This window comes from Anneissia japonica, unplaced genomic scaffold (genome assembly GCF_011630105.1).
Source record: "Anneissia japonica isolate Jap-2015-1 unplaced genomic scaffold, ASM1163010v1 scaffold284927_len164819_cov98, whole genome shotgun sequence".
Lineage (NCBI taxonomy): Eukaryota > Metazoa > Echinodermata > Crinoidea > Comatulida > Comatulidae > Anneissia > Anneissia japonica.
The window spans coordinates 147,687-164,444 of record NW_022707166.1 but is presented as its reverse complement, the minus strand read 5'-3'; the positions used below and the strand labels follow the sequence as shown (position 1 = coordinate 164,444).

General features: G+C 35.1%; 3 protein-coding genes across 4 annotated transcripts; all 3 read left to right on the top strand.

Annotated features, from left to right (window-relative positions):
- Window positions 1–133: 133 nt before the first annotated feature.
- LOC117106344 (medium-chain acyl-CoA ligase ACSF2, mitochondrial-like) lies at window positions 134–2,793 on the top strand (the record flags this gene model as incomplete). Its single annotated transcript, XM_033247716.1, has 4 exons — window positions 134–186; window positions 344–401; window positions 711–782; window positions 1,855–2,793. Coding segments are annotated over 4 exons (252 nt in total), but the record flags the coding sequence as incomplete, so codon positions are not given.
- Window positions 2,794–8,052: 5,259 nt separating this feature from the next.
- LOC117106347 (medium-chain acyl-CoA ligase ACSF2, mitochondrial-like) lies at window positions 8,053–13,314 on the top strand. Of its 2 annotated transcripts, XM_033247719.1 has the most exons (4): window positions 8,053–8,249; window positions 8,675–8,803; window positions 8,911–8,964; window positions 12,651–13,314. In XM_033247719.1, exons 1-4 carry the CDS (start codon window positions 8,079–8,081, stop codon window positions 12,747–12,749), a joined length of 453 nt encoding a protein of 150 aa, XP_033103610.1. In that variant the 5' UTR covers window positions 8,053–8,078; the 3' UTR covers window positions 12,750–13,314. The 2 variants fall into 2 exon arrangements, with proteins under 2 accessions (XP_033103610.1, XP_033103609.1); XM_033247718.1 differs by lacking the exon at window positions 12,651–13,314 and having other exon boundaries at window positions 8,911–9,879.
- Window positions 13,084–16,758, top strand: LOC117106343 (medium-chain acyl-CoA ligase ACSF2, mitochondrial-like). The gene is made up of 5 exons (XM_033247715.1): window positions 13,084–13,352; window positions 13,723–13,843; window positions 14,449–14,550; window positions 15,792–15,937; window positions 16,659–16,758. The coding sequence occupies exons 1-5, from the start codon at window positions 13,084–13,086 to the stop codon at window positions 16,756–16,758; spliced, it is 738 nt and encodes a 245-aa protein (XP_033103606.1).

Below are 16,758 nucleotides of genomic sequence, written 5' to 3'. Positions count from 1 at the left end.
ACTGTCGTAGGACCATAGCAACAATATCCAAGGGGTGGAGGTTAGCGGAACGGTGCATTGTGTCATTTATGTTCTCGTGGATTCCTATGTTGAGTGATTTAATGTTGGTTATCTATTGCTTAATATTTGCCAGGTAATTGGGGTACCGGATGAGCGCCTATCTGAAGAAATTTGTATTTGCTTAAGGTATGTAAGACTATTATACTCATTATATAATTTTAATACAGTGGAATCACTGTGCATTAGATACTACCGTACTTCATTATTATAACTATATAAAAGTTATTTGTTATAATCGTAGCTGCATTATAGTTACAAGTATTTATTTTATTCATGAAAATAGGACAAAGAAGAACGCCATCATTAACAAAAACCAGATTGTCTCTTACCTAACTGGAAAGGTGCGTAAACTCAATAACGACGTTATTTTGTGTGACCTTACTCATAATTGTCTTATCGTACAAATAGTTTTAAACGTTTATTTGAAAACGTCATTAAGAACAAAAATGCCCGCATATTATATTATAATAGTTTTATGATTATTGTAGGATTTATATTTTTCTTTATATATAATTATTTATTTATTTATTATTATTATTATTATTATTATTATTATTATTATTTGTTTTGTTTTTTTTTATTCAGCATTTTTTTTTTTTTTTTTTAGTTTTTTTTTTTTTTGCTTCTGAAAAATTAATTTCTTTTATTAGGTGAGACTCGAAGAAAGTATACCTGGCTATGTGTTGATTTTTGACAGTTTCCCGAAATCGATTACTGGAAAGGTATGACCTTTTTAATATTTCTCCTAATATTATAATTACATTTTATTTATATTAATTTATTTTCAATCTGTCGACAAAGAAACGGGGGTGGAGGAAAAGCAAATTAAACAAAAATCTGTCATCAAGTGTGCTTAACCAAGCCCCTACCAACAAATACAATACAATACATTGAATACCGTTGAAATGTAGCAATAAAACAAAATTAAAAACTGAAGAAAATTAACTTACTGCCTGCACTATCGTCACGGTAAAAATATAAACCTATCTCTGAGCAATAAATTGTTTACAATTAAAAAATAAATATAGAAATAATAATAATAATAATAATTATTATTATTATTATTATCATTAATAATAATAATAATAATAAATTATTATTATTATGATTATAAATTCTATTATTATTATTACAATCCTGTACATACGTCAAAAATTTTAAAAATTTACTTAATTGAAAATATAAAATATTGTTTACAATTAAAAAATACATATAAAAATAATAATAATAATAATAATAATAATTATTATTATTATTATTATTATTATTATTATTGTTATTATTATCATTATTATAATAATTATTATTATTATAATTTCTATTATTATTATTATTACAATCCTGTACATACGTCAAAAATTTAAAAAATTGACTTAATTGAAAATGTGAAAGTATTCTAGGCCTATTTTGAGTACATTTTTTGAGCAAAGAAACATACATAATTATGGGATGGTGTAACCTCTTTGAATATAATAATGTGGTGCAATATTGTGATTTAAATGCTGACTCGGTTTTGAAGTCAGAGCCGCAAATTGCTTGTTCTATAAATCTATTGAGATTTTAAAACCCAGATTCTGGAAAGGGTGATACACCCCTTTTTTCACCAGTTTTTAAATACAGTATTCAAAAATTTGTATCTCATATACCATAAGTTTTTCGTTAAACACGTACCTTTTTGTGTCTTTTCCTCCAGAGCTGGGCTTTTAAGAAATGGTTCAGATGCTAGTGGAACCATGAATTTAGACAACTTGGGGTGGAATAAGCATGCTAATACTAGGCTTATTGATTTTTCAGATTGACCGTATGAGTCTCACAAAACAGACCATAGACCGAATTCAAAGTAAGGTACAATTAACAGAGTAACAATATTGTCAGAACACCGACTCCAGGGAGCTGCGGTCTATGAAGTTATAATAACATTCGCCGATATTGATGTCAACACAACGTTGGAAAAACCTTCGCAACGTTATTTTTTAAGATATAAAAATTATAAAATTACATATAAAGCTTAGATATTACATTATAAATACTGTAACGAAATTTGGGATTTTCCCCGGGGCCACCAAGGTAATTGGGAATGGAACCCACATAGGAAGTGGATCAGCCCAAACTTTAATCTAACCAATTATATTGACCCTCCAATGCCCTTTTGTTTTGGGCAATATGTGCAAATTAACTACTTAAGTTGTGTACAGTTTGGGATTCAAGTAGACTTGCCACAAGTCCCTTATTATTTTTTGTTTTTTATTCTGGACAGCACCCCATCAACGTGAAAGTTAATTTAGAGACGGAGACGGGAATTGTAAAACACCGAATGTAGGTACCAGGATGTTAAAAGAATGTGGTAATCTTAATATTCCATATTTGAATAAATGGGCGGACCGAAACAAACAATTTTAACCAATCACAATGTTCACATTTTTGCGGAACCACCAAACTGAGTCACTCGCGGCGACTAGTTAGGTTAAAAACTAGTACTTCCTAATAAAACGGGCCTAAAATATTTAGAATAGGCCTTAGTAAAACTAGTGGGCAATGGCAAAAAGAATTAAGTTTATTATGTTTATTATGTAGAATGTTCATTTGTACTTTGCTTCCTCAGAAAACATTGTTAACCGACCGCGCCATCTATGCCACGTGTCATGTTAATATTAATCTAAAGTCCTAGCTGAAACCCCTGTTTTGTTTTTTTTTGGTGTATGGGGAACCCTGGGTCCAACTTAAAAGAGGGCCATAAACCCCCCCCAAAAATGAAAAAAAGGAGTCGAGTATTAGACGCCAATTATATTAGGTATGGCGCGCACTAAGCGCAATAAATAGTGGGTAACGCAACATTAGCGCCAGGTCCCAGGCTAGGATTCTAGGAGAGAGTAGGATTGATGCTTGAGAATTTGTCTGGGACGGTTGCATTGACTTCCAGGAGTAAAGCGGGCTGATCCGTAAGATAAGGGTACCTAGTTTCTTGTTTATGATTCTATGTGTTTGCCTCTGTCTTATTTGTGGTTTCAGTATCGGAGTAATAATGAAGTGTGAGCGATCACTGTTAAAATTTATCTAATTATTCGAGGATACATACTGAATAGAGTTTGACGCGCTGAGAGTGAGAATCTTGAGTTTGTTATTTCGTTATTCATTTTTTTTAAAGTCCAGGACCCACAGCTCCGGCTGAAACCGGCATCCTGACAAAGGAACCGTTCCGTTACAATACGTTATAAAATCCATATTACAATATTGGTGCATGATTCCTGATGATGACATAATGTCGAAATATTGAATCCAGACACGATGGCGTATATTTAGATACTTGGAGTATTTATTATACTGTATTCAATTGTGCATGATGTTCATGTATAGAACTTTGAATAATTTTTTTAAAGTTAGATTATGAAGTGTTTTTCTAGCGTAAATTTGTATACATTTTCAATAATTTTAAATGATTATTTTCGTTAATAATAAATAATAAAATTTTCCAATTCTGGTCCCACTAATTTAACAAGACCAATTTGGTGTCCTGTGGGTTTATTATGGTCACATTTTATGCAATTTCTATTTTTTTGTATAAATGAACAATATTTGCATTTTATTTGCATTAGAATTAAGTTGGATTAAGTGTGTGTTTAACGATTTTAAATTATAACAATTGGTGTCAATGGGCATTCCTCCTTTTTATGAATATTTGAGAAAGTCTGTGGCTTTAAAAAACGCATGGCTGACACATATTCGTTAGTTCAAATGTGAGTTTTTGCTGTATTTTGTGTTTTTCTGTGATGGCATTTATTTTTTTTATTTCTTATTTTTTTTATTTATTTATTTTTTTTTTTCCATTGTTTTTCCCCCTTTACTCTATTTTTTATTGTATGTTTAACATGGACATCTGTCAATTTGTCTGAAATAAAAGATTGTATTGAATAAGTTAAACGTCTCATTATACGTGGTTCACTCATGCCTCGTTACGGTTAGGGCCTACAGATCCTTCCCACAAACATTTCATTCATGTGCTATAGGCGTAAATATGCTGCGTATTGCTATCCCATTGGCTGTGGTCATTGGCATCAGGACCAAGAGAAACTGAAGCTGCCCAGAGTTTTCATCATGAAACATCCCCTTCAGTGTCTTTAACTATCACATTTTATGTGACAAATAAAGGTGACACACCCATATTCAGGTGCAATAAAGCCCATATATTTAGGCACATCACATTTATTCGTCGTATAAAATCTGATAGTGGGGACAGAGCTTTAGAAAATTCAGTTACGTACAACCAAAGATACTAGAAATACAAGATAGAGCATTCGCATAGCAAAAATGAGTCGGAAAATGGTCAAGACTTTACACTTGGACAGCACCAAATGGAAGAACAAAGAACCAAATAGATTATATATTGGTTCAGCTGAAATGGAGGACTTCAGTCACCAACACGAAAACACTGCCTGGAGCAGACTGTGGATTAGACCAGGAACTACTAATTGCAGATGTAAAGATGAAACTTAAGTCAACAAAGAAAGCTCAGATACTCCTTAGATTTGATGTTACTAACATAAACAAAAAATTAAAAATAGAATTACGAAACAGATTTTTAGCCCTCTTGCAAGACATTGAAGAAAAAGTCCCGGAGGTGATTGCCGAAAACACCAAAGTCATTTTTATGAAAGCAGCAAAGAAAAACTTACCAAAGAAAAGGGCAGCAGAGAAGGCATGGATAACAACAGAAAAGACATTAGATAGAATGGACGAGGAACGAAAGTGGAAAAATAAAACTGACGTAACTGGAAAAGTCAGGTACAATGCATTGTGCTAAGAAGTAAGAGTGTTATGTAAAGAAGATAAACGCAATTATATTACATTGAAATGCAGAAAAATCGAAGAATTACAAGCAGCAAATAATTTAAAAGAGATGTTCAACGAAATTAACCACAACAAGGTGCTATAAAAATAAACAAGGTGAAGTACTACAGAAAGAGAAAAAATATAGAATAGATGGAAAGCATACTGCGAGGAAGTTTACATGAGTCAAGAAGAAGAAAAAGAACTACAAGAAGAAAAGAATTTTAATAGTAATGCCTTGAATGATGATGAGGAGGGCTTGGAACCACTTAAATCAGAAGTCGAATGGGCAATAAAGCAATTAAGAAAAGGGAAATCCCCAGGATATGATAATATATACTCAGAAATGATACAAGCTAGTGGTGAAGAATATATTGAGGTATACCATCATCTTCATAAGAAAATCTTGACCTGTGGCCGCCCGACTGAAAGAAATCAATACTAATACCACTACCAAAAAAGGGGGTCAGAAAGAGCTCTAATTACAGAACCATCGCCCTAATAAATCATGCAAGCAAGATACTACTAAAGATATTACTAAAGAGGCTTGAATAAAATGTTAAGGCCGAAGTCATTGAAAGACAAGTTGTGTTTCTAGAGGGAAAGGTACCAGAGACCACATTTTCAAGCTTAACACCCTGCTCAAAAAATACAGAGAATTAAATCAGGATCTGTAACAATGGGCAGTTCAAGGAGATAATAATACAAGGTGAGAAAATTAATGAGATGAGGTATGCAGACGATACCGTATTGCTTTCACGGAGTGTAAAAGGGTTAAAGAATATTGTCTATGCTGTTAAAGAAGAGAGTAAAAGAAAAAAAAACCTTAACATGAATGGGAAGAAGAAAAAAGTTATTAAAACAGGTAAATCAGAAGGTAATCCGATAATACTGATGGATGGTGAACCTCTTGAAATAGTAACCAAATATGAATATTTAGGGACCAACATCCACGAAGACGCTAGCCAGATTGGTGAAATTAAAAGAAGGATAGCAATTAACATCTCGACGAGATTTGATTGACAGATAAACCGACTAATCAGCGAGCGTCATTTAGTCACGTGATCAAAAAATTTTTTTCTCGGACATTTAATTTCCTTAGATAGCTGGTTTAAACGCGAAACATACGTGAGCCTAGGCATAGAAGTCTATACTTGGTTATAGATACCCAAATTTACACGAGCAGTGCCCATCAGTGACTTGGCCTTTGCCGAAAACAAGTTTGACTGAATGCGGCTTTTTCCCTCTTCCTTTGGGAGCGAAATACAGAGGCTTTTACAACAATTTCCCCGCTATGTTCAAAGAAATAGATTAACACTGTGAATATATGATTCATTTGCATACCGCCTACCCTGAATTCTCTTTCTTAAAGAAGGTTGATAGCAAAGAAAATCTTCGCCAACTCAGTAAGTCTAGCCGCCGTTTTGTAAGGTTTTCGTGACTTTGTGGGCGGGGCTTCGCGTCCTTGTCGACATGTCAATTGGGATGAACAAAATCAAAAAGATGAAGTATTTATGGAAATGCCAGAACCTAAATACAGAAGTTGCAATCTGAAGAGCATGCATATTCCTTACAGCTATATATGGATGTGAGTCCTGGATTCTAAGTGAAAAGGTGAAGGCTGCCATAAATGTTTTTGAGATGAAATGTTACCGAAGAGTAATGGCCGTTCCGTGGCGGGAACACAGAAATCAATCAATAAGAGAACAATTGGGCATTGAATAAAACTGGCTGATACACGTAATTTCAAAATTCAAATTAAAATACTTTGGTCACATCAAACGTCACAATTGTCTAATTGTTATTATAATTATAATAATTGGTCGTGTTTGACATATCAGCATTTGCGAATGGATTGTTATATATTTGAAAGTATTGTACTTGGTAGCATCATTTTGAAGAAATGGAGAGAACAAGGACATCACACTCATTCAGTTTTAAAGGAAAAGTTTTTTCCCACAGACACAATTGCTGTTGACAAAGAACTGTCTTTTTGTTACAGTTCATAAGTGCTTATCAAAAATCATCAAGTTAATGATGACTTAAAATTTTATTGAATTTCTGAAGTTTTTTTTTTTTAAATTTGTTTTTCGGCAGACAATATATCTTATAAACAAACTAAAATAATCAAATCAAAGATATAGTTTAACTATTATCTTTGATTAGTATATTTTGGTATATTTAAAATGGACTTGGTCTCATATAACAGGAGTGTCTTTCAACCAACTATTATTCCCACGGTTTTCTGCATGTACAGTGAATAAAACCGTATCGAAATTAAAAAGATTGGTTTGTCAAACTTATTTTTACCTGATATTTTTTAGCACATGCCTTACATGAGATGCAAACTATCATTACAGGCTGCAACCAAGTGCATCACTAATGTCACATGTAAACATATTTCACAATTCACATAAGCTGAGATAACTACACTATAGTTTTCAGATCAGAGTGATAAATGGCATCATGATTCTATTTTCCGATTTTCTTCATTCATCATATCATGAAGGAAATATATTAATACTGTGTATTTCCTCCATGATCATATCAATATTTTTTATAAATTTATGTTCACACTAGTGGTATTTTCATCTTTCTCAACTGAATTCATCTCTCTCAACTTTATTACAGGGCACAGAATAAATGCAAGTGAATTAAAAAAATGGCCAGTGGTATTTCAACCGCCTCCACCCCCTCCCCCAAAAGAAAAAATAAATACAGCTCGAAGGTCCGAAACGAATCTGTAGAACATACAATCGAATCAGCGCAGGCTAGCCTCTCAGACTTGGCTGCTTAGTTAGGCCTGATGTAGACGACAGGTGGATATTTTTTCTTCATTTCAATGAAGATACTGAGTAGGCCTACAACACAGGACTATACAAACACCCCTTCTTCCAACACCCCATCTTCCCACAATCCCCTCTTCCCACACCCCCTTATGTTGGACATTAGGCTTTTTTCGTTTTGACTACGCGGCCAGTCTACTACGAACTAATGGACCGTTCGTAGTAGACTGTTCGGGTAGATTACCAAGATTACAGTTCTGAGTTCATCCTGACTATCGCACAGGTTGGATCAGAGGTTAAGCACGGGCACAACTATGTTTAAATAGTGATACATGTAATATATATTGTGAACAGCATATGCCTATCAGTCAAACTTGGTCAAGTGCGTATGTTAGTCGTCGTGTAAAAATGGAGGTGCCGTTGAATATCAGCTATGTCAGTTCGAATCAAAGTTCTCCTCTCATTGGACTTACGTTGCATCAGCTGCTTGAGAAGAGGGTTAATGAACATCCAGATCGTGAAATATATGTCTTTCCCGAAGATGGCGAGAGAATCACATTCAAAGTTTTTAAAGATCGGGTATGTAAAAAGATCAGAGTGCCAATTTGAGCGGCATGATTGCTTTTGGCAAAATTTGGACCCCCGTAGCATGCAGCATTTAATAATAATAATAATAATAATAATAATAATAATAATAATAATAATAATAATAATAATAATAATAATAATAACGGTTATAGAAACGTACTAGAGTATAATAAAAAATTTGGCAGTGACGTGAATTTTTGTACTTTAAGAAAATAGATTGCAAACAAGTCTGAAAGTGATATTTCCGGGCTATTTCTCACCTCAGGCCAACTTCAGGCCCCACTCCCAAATCTTCAAAAGGTCAATTCACCCCTTCATTAAAACCTGGGTCTCGGTCTTCCCCTGCTAACACTTCAATTATGAGTAAATCACCAGAAATATATAATAATATGGCGTTTTTAAAATGATTCTTCCAGGTTGAAAAACTAGCTGCTGGGCTGTTATCCATTGGGATAAAGAAAGGCGACCGACTGGCATTGTGGGGCAACATCCATATGGAAACCCTACTGTTTGTTGCTGCAGCAAGATCCTTTGGCGTTATTACAGTATTTATGCAACGATTTGTCTAGGGATAGGCCTATAATGTATACAAAATTTAAATAGATAGTATGCTTAGTTTGTTTATTGACATTATTTACATTATTGTTTACAGGTACGCATTTTGCCGGCTTTCCCAAATACCAGCGTGAAAGATATTTTGCTTCAAGTGAGGATATTTTATTTCCATTTCCTTCATATCGGTAGACAGACAATGAATAATGCACGATCAGCATTTAATCAGAAAATAGTCATTTTCCATATGAGGGAGTTTTCGGTTTGCGTGACAACGTTATCCTCTGTGACTATCCTTCTACGTGTTCCATGCACAACTTAATGATTTGTACTGGGCGCTGATTGGGGCATTTGCTATTTTGTCGACAAAATATCATTTTTTAAAGGGTAAAGTTAGGTATTTATTTTGTCACCACAAAATTTTATTCTGTAGACAAAATTACTTTTGTAGAAAACAGAATTCATTTTGTCGACAGAAGCACCTTATGTGAGAGACGGAACGCCTCTTCTTATTTTTAATGACGCGCTGATAAAGCTTTGTACTACAATCCACCTATTTCACTTTGTTACTTAATGGTGGTGACGCCATCTGTATGTCCAATAGCGAGGCTGTACTGTAAATTTCTGAAAATCAAAGTCAGACTTCATTTGCAAAAAGTAATTTATTTGAGAATATAATTTATTTAAAAAATGAAAAAGTTAGTGTGTACTACATTTTTGACATGTTATTTATTATCGCTGTACATTTTTTGAAAATTTGATTTTAAGGTGTGATTTTGAGATTGAAGTCGTACCTTGTTTAGTGTGAGGCCATCCAAGGGATAACAATACACGATCATGCAGTAATGAACCAACTAAATAGTTTACAAATTGGACTCTATTCTTTTGACTATAACTATATGCTATATTATGGTTATGACTAACATAAATGATTAAATGGAATCGTTTATTTTAATCACCAAGACAAAGGAATGTCTCAGCGCAATCCGTCAGGCAGTCTAGGCATACACCGCCGCTGCACACTATCTATTATGCATATAACCTCGTTCTGCCTCACACAAAAGGTGCTTCTGTACACAGAATATATATATATATATATTTTTTTTTGGTGACAAAGTGAATTCTGTCTTTTACAAAAATCCGTTTGTTGACAAAATCGCACTTTGTGGCTACAGATTAATTTTGCCTCAGAAAAAGCTATTTTATCAACAAATAGCATTTTTGGTGACAACTTTTATTCTGCCTTACAAAAATACTATTTGTCAAAATAGCATTTTGTGGTGACAAAATAAATGTTGTCCTACAGTACAAAATAGCATTTTGTCCACAAAATCATTATTTTATACAGTGGAGTACAAAATACATTTTGTCGACAAAACAGAATTTTGTTCCAATAAAATGCTAAAATAGCATTCTGTCTCAACAAAATGGTATTTTGCCGGCAAAACTGTCCTAAATGGCGCTCCGTGGATTTGGGCCACTCAAAACAATAGTCCAGCGTCCCCGTCACGTGTGACGTCATGTTCCAGATTTTACTTCATCGTCAGTGGCGGATCTAGGTTCACATTTGGGAGGGGGAGGGGTGGTCAGAGTTTTTTTCATAAAAACGCCAAAAAAAGGGGGGTGGTCCGGGATTCCTTCCCAGGGAAAAGTTTGATTCTTAGATGGCGGGAAATGAGCTTCCCGGACTTCTGAGGTGTCTTTTAATGACATCTCAGAAGTCTGGTGTCTTTAAAATTCAAGGATTTCCCCCTCTTGAAAACGGTCAGTTAAACCTTCTCATTCATATTACAGTAAATACACCTATTTATGTGTGTATACGTTCATAACAAAAAATTGAGTTGCTTACGTATTCTTTTTCGCTATGAATGGATAACCCCCAAAGAGGAAGGGGGGTCAAGGGGTCATCCCCGGGAAAATTTTGATCAATAGATGGCAGGAAATGACCTTTTCCGACTTCTGAGGTGTCTTTTAATGACTTTTAAGTTTTTCAAAATTCAAGGTTTTCTCCCTCTTGAAAACGGTCAGGTAAACTTTCTCATTCTTCTTTAGTATTGTGTGAAGGTTTGCATGGCAAAATTATAACATATATGTTGAAGCTTGCGGTACACCACGTAGGTAGTTCTGAAAAGAACTGTTGTAGTTGAGAAAGTCTCGACGTTTCTTATGTTTGGGTAGAGAGGCTGGATGGTGATTGGATAGATAAACTGAAAAATGAGAAGACTGCTAGTGAAAGGCTAAAACAAAAGCCATTGTCCACGGAGACAAAGGGTGGGAACGCCCAAACAAAGGTATGGTTCCAGGGGCGGGAAAGGAGGTGGGGATAAGAACGACCATAAACTAAAGGCATAGTTCCATAAAAAAAAAATCAAAAATTAAAAAAAAAATCAATAATCTTTTGACAGTTCAATCTCCTCGAAACAAAAACCAAAACATATGGTCAACGTGCTTTTTCTGTTCAAAAAAAAATCAAAAATCTTTTGACAGTTCCATCTCCTCGAAACAAAACCAAAACATATGATGAACGTGCATTTTCTGTTCAAACTCCTTCTCTGTGGAATTCGATTCCTTTTTCTGTTCGTAATTCGCCTAATTTATATTCTTTTAAGAAGAACTTAAAATTTCACCTTTTTCAGAAATGTTGCTGAGTTTGTTTTCTCCTGCGCCTTTGATAAATTTTTGAATTGGCGCTATATAAATGTTTATTATTATTATAAGGCGGGAAATGGTGGGGCTGCTTTGCTAGGTCCGATTAAACATAGACAGCCAAATATCGCTAATGACAAATCCGATATCTTGATGTACAGTATTGTGTTTGTGGATTTCTATGGCTTCTCTGGTCCTTCTGGAGTGCCACGATGGTACAGTGGCTATTAGTTCGGCTTTGTCCCAATCTACACGGTGTTGTTGACTGTGGGAGTGCATGACTATAGACGATTTTTGTTTTTTCCCTCTCCTGGCATGGGGGCGCATCTAGGTTCATATTTAGGTGGGGGTGGGTCAGACTTTTCTTCATAAGGGGATACGGGGGGTCCTCCCTCGGGAAAATCTTGATTCTTAGATGGCGAGAAATTAGTTTTGCCGACTTCTGAAGTGTCTTTTAATCAGAATTCAAGGTTTTCCCCTTTTGTAAACGGTCTGGTAACTTTTTCTCATTCTTATTACAGTAAATAGGCCTACAGTATGTGTGTACCAGTACACAAAGAATTTTTTTTTTCAAGGGTATCAGAACCCCCTGACCCCCTTCAGATCTGCCAATGGTCGTGTAATTGAAAGAATCAATGCATAAAATGTATCACATTCATTCACATCCATTCATCAATCCCGGAAAGACGATAACTTGGGCCTTAATCTCTTTCATATTTAATGTCATATTTCTATACAAATGTCGTTGCTAATAACTGCTATTGTTACTAATAATATTTAATGATGATGATGATGATGATGATGATGATGATGATGATGATGATGATGATGATGATGATGATGATGATGATGATGATGATGCTGATTAGACATAATATATATTATTAACTACAACATGAAATTAGGCTTACATTATTTTTTAGCATTGTTATTTTAATTAATTCATTATATTTGTTAAATGTATTTACAATTTACATTGAAATTTTCAAGAATTTGTATTTTATTTGTATTATTGTATATAATATGGTAAGCCTATTATAATCAACCAGTCAGTCAGTCTTTCAATCATTCCATCAATCAATCACATTTATACCACATATAATTTTTATGATACACATAAAGCTAAGCTTTATGATTATTAGTAGTTCTCATAATCGCCTGATCAATCATATTTGTATAAACAATTATTTGCAGACGGGTTGTAAAGTGATTGTATTAGGAAGGACCCCCAATAACCTGTTTGATAGATTAGAAGATATCAGGACAATAAGTGCTAAAGGTGTAACGAAGTAAGCTATTGACATTATTATTTTCAATGCAGAAACGTACATAGGGCATAGGCCTACTTAAACTACACACGCATACTCACATATCTCTCCACATCGCATTTGTTACTTCAAGACTGGATTACTGCAATGGTTTACTGTTACTGTTTGGCTCTCCGAAATTTTTAAACTGCAAAGAATACAAAATTTTGCAGCAAGAATCATCACTAAAACAAAGAGGCATGAGTATTATCACACCTGTCCTTAGTAAACTTCATTGGTTGTAAACGTCCAAACAAATAGTTTTTGGTATACTTTTAGTGATAATTAAGAGCAGACTTCATAATACACCGCAGTAGTTAATGAATCTGATACCGGCATACCACCCAAAACGCACTCTAAAGTCTGCATCGAAGAACCTCTTTGTAGTACAGAAATTTCGCACACAGGCATATGGCAGCTGTTTATTTTCAGTTGCCTCCTCACAATTATGGAACAATTACGTCACAAAACCAGAACACATACATACACTTTCTCATTATGAGGCTAGGGAGTGGAGTGATTTTGGTCGTGAGAAAAAATCATGTTACCGCGACGTACAAGAATTGAACCAAGACTCTGGGATTAGAAAGTAAGCATCTTAACCACCAAGCTATTCAACTCTACTCCAAATATTCCTTATCATTATATCATTATTTTTTTATTTTCTTTTTGCTTAATATTTGGGAAAGCCCTAGCCCCCATGCTCCCCTAGATCCGCCCCTATTTACTCTCCCCGGCCATACTAGACCTAGTTTTGTTTTTATCTTTCATCAGTTTGATGTTTAGTTACAGGTTTTGGTTAGTATGGCAATTTCTGGATTTTGCAGAGTAAATTTGAAAAGCATTTTTCTAAGGATAAGTTTTAAGCAGTTTACAAGGAAAGAACCCCAAGGTTGTCGGTCAGGCCTTTTATTTCCATTTCTTTCTTTTTAAATGACGGCGTAACTATTTCTTTATAGTGGAGCATATGATATCAATGGTATTGAGAAGCTTGGGTCAGATCCTAAAGTTGTTGAACTCTTCAAGCTCAAAAAGGACGAAGTTATTTTTGATGATGACAGCGATATTTTCATTACTTCAGTAAGATATATACTTTTAATGAATACATAAATACTGTGTATCGTACATAACGTCCTAATATTGATCACACAAAATGACGTCAGCGTTTGGCTTCCGCCACGGAGGTCATGTATACGCTGATGTTTGTCTATGTATCTGTCTGTTAGCAAGGTTACGCAAAAACTAATGAATCGATCATCTTAACATTTAGTGGAATGGTACATAATAATTGAAGAAAGACACCATTTATTTTGAAAAGAAAGGTCAACAGACACAGTTAAGGTCACAAAAACTCGATGTTTAACCCTCGAGCATAAAAGAAAAGAATGGAATCGCCTCTCGTATTTAGGCAGCTCTCAAAAAAGCATGTGCCCGAATACGACGGGTGGTTCCATTATTTTTTAGGGTATGCTACAGCACTCAATCAAAAACAATGTGCCTGAATACAACGGGCGATTCAATTATTTTCTTGAGGATATACTGCAGTTTCACCCATCATACACTGCGTATCATTGGTATTCAGGCGCATATGGATGTGGTATGCTTCACCAAGCCCATATATGGGCAATTCACGCACATTTTTCACATACAATTTGATAGAGTAGATCCTGAAATCATTTCTTTAGGGATCTACTGGTAAACCGAAGTACGTGGTTCACACACATTTCAGTGTGATTAATGGAGCAAAGGGTATGTTTTACTACCTTGAAGGAATGCCAAATAAAGAGGTAAGTGAGAAAAATGGGGGGATCACTTGTCTGTAGATTGAGTAATTTAAAGCTCTGTCCAGATATGGTCTAGATTATCAAATTTTCTTTGACAGAAAACTGTTGTATGCCCATAATTAATAGGGAGCTTTCGATTTGTGAGACGTTAGAATAGAATCACTCATGCGTGGCCGTCCTACCTGGCGTCATACGTTCTCTACATACGTAGATTTGGCCTAATTGCGTTCTTCCAAATCTACTCGACGAGGTGACCTTAACGTTCTTGCATGCGCAGATGACTTTTACTGATGTCATTACGTTCTACGTCCAACCGTCCTCGTGCGAGTGGGGTGTGGGTTTGCTGGGAGCCGTCTATTTCCTCTGGGAGATGTGGAATCCCCGAAAGCTCCAAAGGTTAAAATTTTCAGAAGCCGAATTTGAACTTAAATAATGTAGGGATTCACGTTTTCAGAAAATTCATAGTAAGAAGTGCTTCGTTATACTAATGATAATCGAAACATTCGTAACTATTTCAAGAGGTGCCTATGTGGTCTCAGCAACTGTTCTAAACTAATCAAGAAAATTGGTGGCACCTAAAATTAAACAATTTACAACAATTGTTTATGTTTTTAATTTTTTCTGAATGTCTGTGCAGTACGGTATGTGTGTTGTTAATTAATAATTAATCATTTGATGTTTTTGTATTTTTGTAAATATCATTTATTACAATCCTCGACTGCGATTTTGATATCGAATAAAATGAAATTGCAATGGTGGGTCCATGAATTCGAAATAGAGGGGCCAGGGAGGGACTTCCACAGATGGAGGGTGTAAACCACCTCAACCACACCATGGTTGTGGCTAATGGAAGAGCATTTATGATAATGGCACATCTTCCAAGTACTCTCAACCTAAAGAAGGAAACATAATGTTAAGGTGCCACACCTACCTGAATAACTAAGAGAATTACAAATTAGTTTTTAAGACGCAATAAGCCAATTCGTGGTTTAAACTGCGCATGTGCGTATCCCGTTGTATCCAAGGTCGATCGACATAACCCTATGTTCTGTGTAATGTTTGTTTATGTCGATTGACTTTGACACGAGCATGCGCGGTTAAAACTACAAATTGGCTATCATAGCAATGTGAAATTAGAGGGAAAGGAATATCGAAGAATGACAAGAATGAAATATTTATTGTATGTGTTCATAACTTTTTCTGTACTAGTAGGCCTAAAAGTTTTGGAAATTGCTTTCTGTCAGAATCGAAGAATTCTTGGGCTTAATACATCTCATATTAGTGGAGAAGGAAGTGGTGTGTTGCCTCCATTGGTGGCTTCTATGACGTCAGTGTTTGCACCCACTATGTACAACATAAAACAGATTGTGCAGGCAATTCAAAATGAAAGGTACTGTTTTAGTTAATTAAGTAAGCAAATAATTATATTGCGATGGTGTTTTTGTTGTCAGGAGATTAGAGGAATAGTGCTTTGCCCTAACTGACGTGTTATGTTAGGTCTACTGAATGCTCAGTACGTTCCCAAATACTTGCGGAAAAACATCGGAAGTGATTTGGCTTGGCATCGAACCCACGACCTCCAGATAATTAGCCTGGTGTCCTAACCACTAAACCACCGAGCTTGTGCTTAGTGGCTAGTGTTAAATCTGATCCCCATGCAGCAGTCCCAAGTGTAATGCTATTCCGATGGTGTTTTCGTCAGAAGATTTAATAGGAAAGGTGTTTGCACTTACATGACGTGTTATCGTACGGAATGTTCAGTACGTTCCCAAACACTCGCGAAAAAATCTCACAAGTGGAATAGGAAAATAATATTTTGCCATACATGACGTGTTATCGTACGAAATGCTCAGCACGTTTCCCAATACTTGCAAAAAGTTTCACAATTTATTCGGGTGGGAACCCACAACCTCCAAATAACTAGCCTGGTGTCTTAACCACTAGCTAGACCATGTGTTCCTATTACATTTCCTGACAAAAACACCAACAGAAACACCAACACCATTCCTACAAATAATTATAGGCATTCGGATATACGTTATGATCTTTTCAATCAAATATATCTTAATACAGTATTTTGTTTTTAAAGTTCCATTCTTTAATTCCTGAAGGTGTACTGATGTGCTCTTCTTAATTTCTTTTCTATACGACATGTTGAACTTCAAGGACATCGGAGAATATGATGTTACATCTCTCGATATTTGTACGTAA

Coding starts and splice junctions, on each gene's coding strand:
- LOC117106347 (XM_033247718.1), top strand. CDS start 8,079: ATGGAGGTGCCGTTGAATATCAGCTATGTCAGTTCGAATCAAAGTTCT. Junction 8,250..8,674: donor TCAAAGTTTTTAAAGATCGG/GTATGTAAAAAG, acceptor TGATTCTTCCAG/GTTGAAAAACTAGCTGCTGG. Junction 8,804..8,910: donor GATCCTTTGGCGTTATTACA/GTATTTATGCAA, acceptor TATTGTTTACAG/GTACGCATTTTGCCGGCTTT.
- LOC117106343 (XM_033247715.1), top strand. CDS start 13,084: ATGAATCTGATACCGGCATACCACCCAAAACGCACTCTAAAGTCTGCA. Junction 14,551..15,791: donor AAGGAATGCCAAATAAAGAG/GTAAGTGAGAAA, acceptor GCTTTCTGTCAG/AATCGAAGAATTCTTGGGCT. Junction 15,938..16,658: donor CAGGCAATTCAAAATGAAAG/GTACTGTTTTAG, acceptor TAATTCCTGAAG/GTGTACTGATGTGCTCTTCT.